This window comes from Verticillium alfalfae, genomic scaffold (genome assembly GCF_000150825.1).
Source record: "Verticillium alfalfae VaMs.102 supercont1.8 genomic scaffold, whole genome shotgun sequence".
Classification (NCBI taxonomy): domain Eukaryota; kingdom Fungi; phylum Ascomycota; class Sordariomycetes; order Glomerellales; family Plectosphaerellaceae; genus Verticillium; species Verticillium alfalfae.
The window spans coordinates 1588838-1596816 of NW_003315031.1; the positions used below are offsets into that span (position 1 = coordinate 1588838).

At 55.9% G+C, this 7979-nt stretch overlaps 3 protein-coding genes across 3 annotated transcripts; all 3 read left to right on the forward strand.

Moving 5' to 3' along the window:
* Positions 1 to 265: 265 nt before the first annotated feature.
* On the forward strand, positions 266 to 1816 carry VDBG_06915 (pre-mRNA-processing-splicing factor 8; the record flags this gene model as incomplete). Its single annotated transcript, XM_003003307.1, has 1 exon — positions 266 to 1816. The coding sequence occupies one exon, from the start codon at positions 266 to 268 to the stop codon at positions 1814 to 1816; it is 1551 nt and encodes a 516-aa protein (XP_003003353.1).
* A 485-nt stretch (positions 1817 to 2301) lies between these two features.
* VDBG_06916 (conserved hypothetical protein) lies at positions 2302 to 2736 on the forward strand (the record flags this gene model as incomplete). The annotated part of the gene is made up of 1 exon (XM_003003308.1): positions 2302 to 2736. One exon carries the CDS (start codon positions 2302 to 2304, stop codon positions 2734 to 2736), a length of 435 nt encoding a protein of 144 aa, XP_003003354.1.
* Positions 2737 to 5288: 2552 nt separating this feature from the next.
* On the forward strand, positions 5289 to 5706 carry VDBG_06917 (predicted protein; the record flags this gene model as incomplete). Its single annotated transcript, XM_003003309.1, has 2 exons — positions 5289 to 5518; positions 5571 to 5706. The coding sequence occupies 2 exons, from the start codon at positions 5289 to 5291 to the stop codon at positions 5704 to 5706; spliced, it is 366 nt and encodes a 121-aa protein (XP_003003355.1).
* Between the last annotated feature and the right edge of the window lie 2273 nt (positions 5707 to 7979).

Consider the following 7979-nt stretch of genomic DNA (forward strand, 5'->3'; position numbering starts at 1 on the left):
CACACGCATAGTGTGGAACTCGGAACGCACTGCTCAGTTCCCTCAGCTCTTTGCTCAGATCTCTGGAAACCTGACTGAGATTCCCTGCTTACTCCTGCGCAAGCAAACCTGCGAACGCTTCATCCCGCAGACCCATAGTTTCGCTGTCACGTCAATCTCTCTGGAAGCTGAGAATACGGAATGGGCAGGGTTCAGAGTCGATCAAGATCAGCTCTACTTGCGGCACGATTACTTCGTCCTCCACAACAGTGGTTTCGAAGAGTCCATGAAGTTCAAGAAGCTCACGAACGCGCAACGCTCTGGTTTGAACCAGATCCCGAATCGTCGCTTCACTCTTTGGTGGTCACCCACGATCAACCGCGCCAACGTGTATGTCGGTTTCCAGGTCCAGCTTGATCTGACTGGTATATTCTTGCACGGCAAGATTCCTACTCTCAAGATCTCGCTAATCCAGATCTTCCGTGCCCATCTGTGGCAAAAGATTCACGAATCTGTGGTGATGGATTTGTGTCAAGTCTTTGACCAGGAGCTCGAGTCCCTTGGTATCAGCATGGTTCAGAAAGAGACGATTCATCCTCGTAAATCGTACAAGATGAACAGCTCTTGCGCCGACATTCTTCTCTTCGCCAACCACAAGTGGAATGTTACCAGGCCGTCAATGCTGTTTGACACCAAGGACGTCATTGAGCCGACAAGTACAAACAAGTTCTGGGTCGATGTTCAACTTCGCTACGGCGACTACGACTCACATGACATTGAACGTTACACACGTGCGAAGTATCTCGACTACACGACCGACAGCGCGAGTATTTACCCGTCTGCCACCGGCCTAATGATTGGTATTGATCTCGCATACAACCTGTACTCCGCATATGGCATGTACTTCCCCGGTCTCAAGGTACTTATTCAGCAGGCCATGGCCAAGGTCATGAAGGCCAACCCTGCCCTGTATGTTCTGCGTGAGCGTATTAGAAAGGGTCTGCAGCTCTACGCTTCGGAGAACACCCAGGAGTTCCTAAATTCGCAGAACTACTCTGAACTCTTCAGCAACCAGACCCAGCTGTTCATTGACGATACCAACGTCTACCGTGTTACAATTCATAAGACATTTGAAGGCAATCTGACGACAAAACCGATCAACGGAGCCATCTTTATCTTCAACCCTCGCACCGGTCAGCTCTTCCTCAAAATCATTCACACAAGTGTCTGGGCAGGCCAGAAGCGTCTCGGTCAGCTCGCAAAGTGGAAGACTGCCGAAGAAGTTGCAGCCCTGATCCGCTCCCTGCCCGTGGAGGAACAGCCGAAGCAGCTGATTGTCACCCGCAAGGGTCTCCTTGACCCTCTCGAGGTTCATCTTCTCGACTTCCCCAACATCTCCATTCGCGCCTCCGAGCTGCAACTTCCGTTCCAGGCTGCGATGAAGGTTGAGAAGCTGGGTGACATGATTCTCCGCGCTACCGAGCCGCAGATGGTTTTGTTCAACCTTTATGACGAGTGGCTCAAGTCTCTTTCTTCATACACCGCATTCTCGCGTCTGATTCTCATTCTTCGAGCTCTGCACGTCAATCCCGACAGACCAAGCTCATCCTTCGACCCGACAGGACTGTCATCACACAGGACCACCATATTGGCCCACACTGTCGGACGAAGACTGGTCAAGGTCGAAGTGCAGCTTCGCGATCTCATCCTGAATGACTACGGAAAGAAGAACAATGTCAACGTGTCGAGTCTGACCCAGCAGCGAAGTTCGCGACATTATTCTCGGCATGGAGATCTCGGCGCCCTCGATGCAGAGGCAGCAGGCTGCGGAGATTGAGAAGCAGCAACAGGAACAGCAGCAACTGACCGCTGTAACGACTAAGACACAGAACGTGCACGGCGAGGAGCTCGTCGTGACCACGACGTCTCAGTTCGAGCAGCAGACTTTCGCCTCCAAGACGGAATGGAGAACTCGCGCGATTGCCACGTCCAACCTACGTACTAAGTCGAACAATATCTACGTCTCTTCCGTGGACAATGACTCAGACGATATTACCTACGTCATGCCCAACAACATTCTCAAGCGGTTCATCACCATTGCCGATCTTCGCGTTCAGGTCGCCGGTTATCTTTACGGAACATCTGTTCCTGACAACGATCAAGTCAAGGAGATCAAGTGCATCGTCATGATCCCCCAGATCGGCGGTCTCCGCAACGTGCAGCTCCCCCAGCACGCCGCAGCACGAGTACCTCGAGAACATGGAGCGCTCGGCGTCATCCACACCATGTCCGGCTCGGAGCTGCCGTACATGTCGGCCATGGATGTCACCGAGCACGCCAAACTGCTCGACACGCACTCCGACCTGGGACAAGAACGACACCGTCACTGTCGCTGTCGCCTTCACGCCCGGCTCGGTCTCGCTCTCGGCCTGGGGTCTCACGCCGCAGGGCTACAAGTGGGGCGCCGAGAACCAGGACCTCGGAAGCGACCAGCCGCAGGGCTTCACAACGAGCATGGGCACTAAGCGCAAGCTGCTCCTCAGTCCCCGTTTCCGCGGCTTCTTCCTCGTGCCGGAGACGGGCAAGTGGAACTACAGCTTCATGGGCAGCGCCTTTGCGGGCATGGAAAAGAAGCCCGTGCACGTCAAGCTCGACACGCCGCTGCCGTTCTACAGCGACCAGCACCGTCCCATCCACTTCCACAGCTTCGCCGAGCTGGAGGACATCTGGGTGGACCGACAGGACAACTTTGCGTAAAGCACGCAACGAGAGCCAAGCACATCACACGCAGAGAGAGACATGCAGAAGGAGGAGGGCGAAGGAGACAGGGAGGGGTGGTGGAATCGAAAAATTGTGAATGCGGTTGAGGCTCGGAGCCTGGAACACGGTAGGCTCGAACGTGGGATTTTCCGGGCTTTGTATGATGTGCCCACCGGCACCTAGGGATGCCGGGCGAGGCTGAGGCGAGGCGGTCAGAGAGGGAGATACGCTGGAGAGAGGAGGGCTGTCTTTGGAATCTGGTGATTTGCGGTGATTGGCGTTTTGCGATGGACCTCGGACCGCGATGTACGTGTCCGAGTAATGGCAAATGTAACTACCAAGAATGATGCATTTGGTTTGACTACATGTATGATCAACTCTGGGTATGTACCGTGTGGAACCCAAACTTCGGTTCGCTCGACCGAAAAGAAACATTTGTCATGATCGGAAGATCAAGGAGAGACGGCCTCGGGAGAAAGACACGGCAGGATCGCCGTGATCTCCTGAGGAGTCTCCATCGCCTTAAACCTTCCCAGGGGGGGTAGGTAGGCCGAGACGGGGGTAAGGTAACAGGGCCGATCGAATGGCTGGCTTACGAGAAATCGAAGGCGCGCCAGGGTCAGAATCCGGGCATACCAGCCCGCGCGGCTATATTCGATGCGTTCGCCGTCTAGGTTTAGGTTTTTTTTTTTTTTTTTTTTGCTTCGTAGAGTTACGGTGATCTCGGCGTTCTTTGGTGTCGGCGAATTCTTTTTTTGGTTGCGGTTTGATACCCGATGTGACGTCTGTCTTTGGGCCGGAATCTGTTGCACAACCCCAGAACGAAGGAGACCCCCATGCCTAGCTTATGTGTCCTTTGTCCTTTCATCATGGCGCGTGCCGAATATACAAACTCTGTCCCAGATGCACGATGTCTGCCTGAAATGTGCCAAGCTATCGAAGTCTATCTCGATACAAACGTGCCGAGTATTGAACCCCTGCAATATCGGCCAGCACCAGGCATTATCAGTCTCTCGTGACACGATCAGGGTAGCATAGAGCTGCTCAAGCTATGGCCAGCATCGGCACCAAGCGGCATAGGCTCCAGCGAAACGGCGATGAGGTATGGATGTACAATCTAAAACGGATGCAGAGGTGAAAACAAAGGCGGTTGTTCTTAGCCTTTGGCCTTAGCAAGTGCTGATTCAGCTCGCCGTGTTTAACGCAGGGGCGTATCAAAATTGGGGCCGTTCATGCGTTGATGCGTCCACGTCTTCGTCTTGGGCCCGTGCTACAGATGCCACATCTCGGCAGCCGATCTCGGCAGCTGTGCCCTATTTTCGACGGGGAAGTATGGCTGGGGAAGTGTCGTTCCCGCCGGCCGGAGAATTTACGTCTTCTTTTTTCTCCTTCTTTTTTTTTTCTTGCCTCTCAAGGAAACAGTGCGTGGTGCAAGGGTGTTGCATTTCGTGCTGTTGATGTTATGAAGGGGCCTGCCATGAGATGCCAACAAAGACGCGCCTCGTAGCTGAAACCCCTGGCGAGCGCCACGCCATGCAAGTAATGGAGAAGGATCAAGAACATGGGCTCATGTCGATGACAGGACGGATGTCACCGCGGGAGGACAATTGATGGACGGCTCAGCCTGTTCTCTGGGAAATAGTGGAGATGACTAGAGCTGCAGGTACGCGCAAGGCGCAGCTTAAAATAACCGTTGACCTTGTCGCATAGACGATCCGAAATGATGATGTCCGGGGCTATCGAACGCCGCATCGAGCATGCAGCTTGGGCTGGGTGACAGGAGGGCTTCAGAGCCTGAAGGGTCCGAGACACTATTGAATTGAATTTTGGAGGGTGGGGGAGCGCGGAATTGGCTGCCTCATCAGAGGTCGCCGATTGTGAACAGCTTCGCTCAGGCCGAGCTATTGCAGCGACGAGGTTGGTCATGGGAGGGTACTTGGGGGCGGCGTCATGATGACGGCGGCAGGACAGGTTGGCGGTGCCTCACTCATACATGACCAAGCATGACAGGATCCACCTGCTGCTTGGAAGGTGTTCGTTTTGTGTCGCATTGCACACACAAAGTTGGTTGGGGAGATCAAACACCATAGTGGGAAGCCTCCGAAGAGCCCTGGCGAGGGGCAGAGGCGGGGCGGCACAGAGTGGCTTGGAAGCAGACAGAACAGACACTGGTTTCCGCCAGGGTCACGAGGTGCCCTTTCCACCATCCCTCATGCCGAGAGCCTTGGGCGCGACGAGAAGAGGACGATGTCAGCAGTCCCTGAGGTGACCAGGCGACAGGGCCGTTGATCTTCGTAGCCGGCGTCCTGAATCATGGTGTCTGACCTCGCTTGTCGTTCAAATGCTACAAGGCGGGAAACTAGACAGCCGCCTGCGTGGGGGGGACTCGACCCCAGTGGGGTTGACAAACGCCTTAGCGGACATCTGTCGGATCCCCGGTCGTCCTAGTCCACCATGCCGGTTCCAGAAAGCAAGCCCGCTCTTGAACACATGTGGGAACTCGTTGGCCACGGGAGACCTTCAAGCAACGAGTGGTCTAGCTACTGGTAATGGACGACGTCGGTCTCGGAACCTCGCCGCTGAACACTGCGTGTTTTCCTGGCGTGGGTGGAGTGAGCCTCCTCGAGCTTGTGGTCCTCGTGCTTGTGATCCTCGAGCTTGTGGCGTTTATGGCCGAATCGGGAGTGGTCCTGTTGTCAAAGGTGCGGACCGAGCGCAAGAGGGAGTTCCAAGCTCAAAGGCCCTGGCCAGAGCTGGTCCAGGTGCAGCCCTTTTCTTGGTGAGATGGGATGGAGCGAGCAGTATGCAGGTGCTCTGAGACAATAGGCAAGGAAACTCAAGCCTCGCTGGGTTCGCGCTGCGTACGCAAAGGCTGACGGATGGGATCTGGGACAGCTGGGTGCGCTGTGCTCTGTGCTGCTCTGTGCTCTCAACGGCGCGCGCTGGTCGGATCTGTTCGGCTGGTGAGCTCTGACATTGGGTCCTCGGGCCGCAGGACGGTCTCCAAACTATTGGCAACACCAGCTTCGCCATTGGACGGGGGCTAAAGGTGAACGAGACGGAGCAGTTGGCAGGTTCTTCGGGCCCACTTGCTTGTCAGGCACATGGCACAACAAGGGGCAGGAGATACCACGACTCCTCCCTCACCCTCACCAGTCACGAGAGAGGGGTGTACCGTATCGTCCGTCAGAGTCATACATGGTATCCGAATAGGTTCTCAGGCGATACCTGAGCACAGTTCTGGGAGGAGAGGGGATATGCGTGCCTCGAGGTAGGTGCGCCTCATGCCATGAGCAGTTGCCGAGTCCAAGTTACCATGCGCAAGCCACCTCCAATCTCCTCCTGCACAGGTACCTCTAGCACCTCTAAGCAGATGCCTACCTCGACATCGAACTCCTGCGTCTGCCTTCTGCCTTCTGCCTTCTGCCTTCTGCACACCTACTTGTACCGTACCTAACGTACCTAGACAAAGCAGGCAGGTGCCTGGGGAGGCACCTTCGCAGCGGCAAAGACATTGCCTCACTGTCCGTCATCAAAAGCAGAGCAGGAACACGATGCGCGGCACACGTTCTCCCAAGATTCGCAATCTCTCAACTGCATCTCATCCGTCTCACTCTCGGCCATTTCAACCTCGTCGTCCAACCGCATGCCCCTGATGGCATCGCGTGCCTCGCCTGCCCCCCTCGCAACGGCAATCGCCGACCAGCTCAATGCCAATGCGTCAGCCGTTGCCCGTCGCGGACGGCGATCAGACGCTAGAACGACCCTTTCTACCTTCTAGAAGTCTCCCCAGCCTGGGGCCAAGGGGTCGCATAACGTAGCAATTAATTGCCAGGTCCAGGCCGCATACCCATTTCGACCATGTGTCATGCGCATCCTGGCATCCCGGTCCCCAATTTCCGACCATCTGTCTGTCTCTGCCTCGTCTCTGACGCCGCTTGAAGAAACGCGGTGATTGATTCACGTCGGTTGTCAACGATACCGCGCGACGCTTCGAATCCTGAAGACGTCGGCTGCCGCTGCCGCGTCAGGGTGCATCGCGTCGAGGTGCCTCGCAATCGACCTCTTGATGGCCAGCTGCGTGACATCCGTGGTATCTGTCTTGATCATCTGGTCAGCTAAGGCCCGATCTCTGCGAAAGACATCAGGATTGACGAGGGGACACGTATCACGACCTGCACCCGGTCTACGGCTGTCAAAACGTCCCGCCACTATAGCCCACGTTTCTTCCCCGCAAGTCGCCCAATCACTCGTCCTCACTTGTCGTTGCATTGCATTGCCGAATCGCTGGCATACATGGTACATCCTGCAGCACTTTGCCTCGGGGACCTCTGCCCTTTCAAATTCCATTCTACCACGTCGCGTTACATGCGTTCCCTACCGCCTGACGTACCGTCAACCCAAACGTCGTCTTGTTGCCGCCGCGATAAAAGCTCGAAGCTGCTTCCCATCCACACCCCCCCCCCCCCTTCCCCTGATTCTCTGCTCTGTGTGTCATCCAGGGTCCCAATACCCCGTGTCTGCTCGCGCTTCCATCGATCCGGTCACGGATGCAGCTCACGTCTGAGCGCAACGCCCGAATCGCCACGCTCAGCCCGGACAAGGACCTGTCAACGAACAGGCAAGATGGATGTGCCTTCTCTTGCCGCTCAATATTCTCTTTGGACCCCCCGGTGTCCCTTCTTCGGCAATCTCGACACTAGCCTGCTCGCCCTATCGCGTGGGGCAACTGCCTCTTCCCACGGTTCTGTTATACCCTCCCCAGCTCGAATATAGCCCCTCCACCACGACAGGTACACACCAAGTTTTTGCTTCGGGGTTTCTTTCCCAAGCCTTGGAATGTACCTGCACGCTGGCCACAGAGCCGGCCCTTGGCCCTTCATGTGCTGCCAGCGGAATGCGAGAGGCCAGTCGCAGCACTCTGGAGCTTCCCCTCCCTTCCCCCAGTTGCGTGAAGCTGTTCCCTCCCGTTACCTTCAGCTCCCACCTCCTCCCACTGCCTGTGCATTGTAAGGCTCGTTTCATCTTTTGCCAGTCCAGCGACAGCCCCCCTCCCCCTACAATCGACTGTCTGGTCCACGTACGTGCCAGGATGCGTCTGCTCGACCAAGGCTTGTTCAAAGACGACTTGCCCACCCCACCCCTTCCTTTCAGTCTGCTCCCCTTCCACCATCTTGCGTTGCGTCCAGGGTCTTGCTCCACTATGTCTCCAGCAATCGCCAAATTGTCCGGTCTTTCGA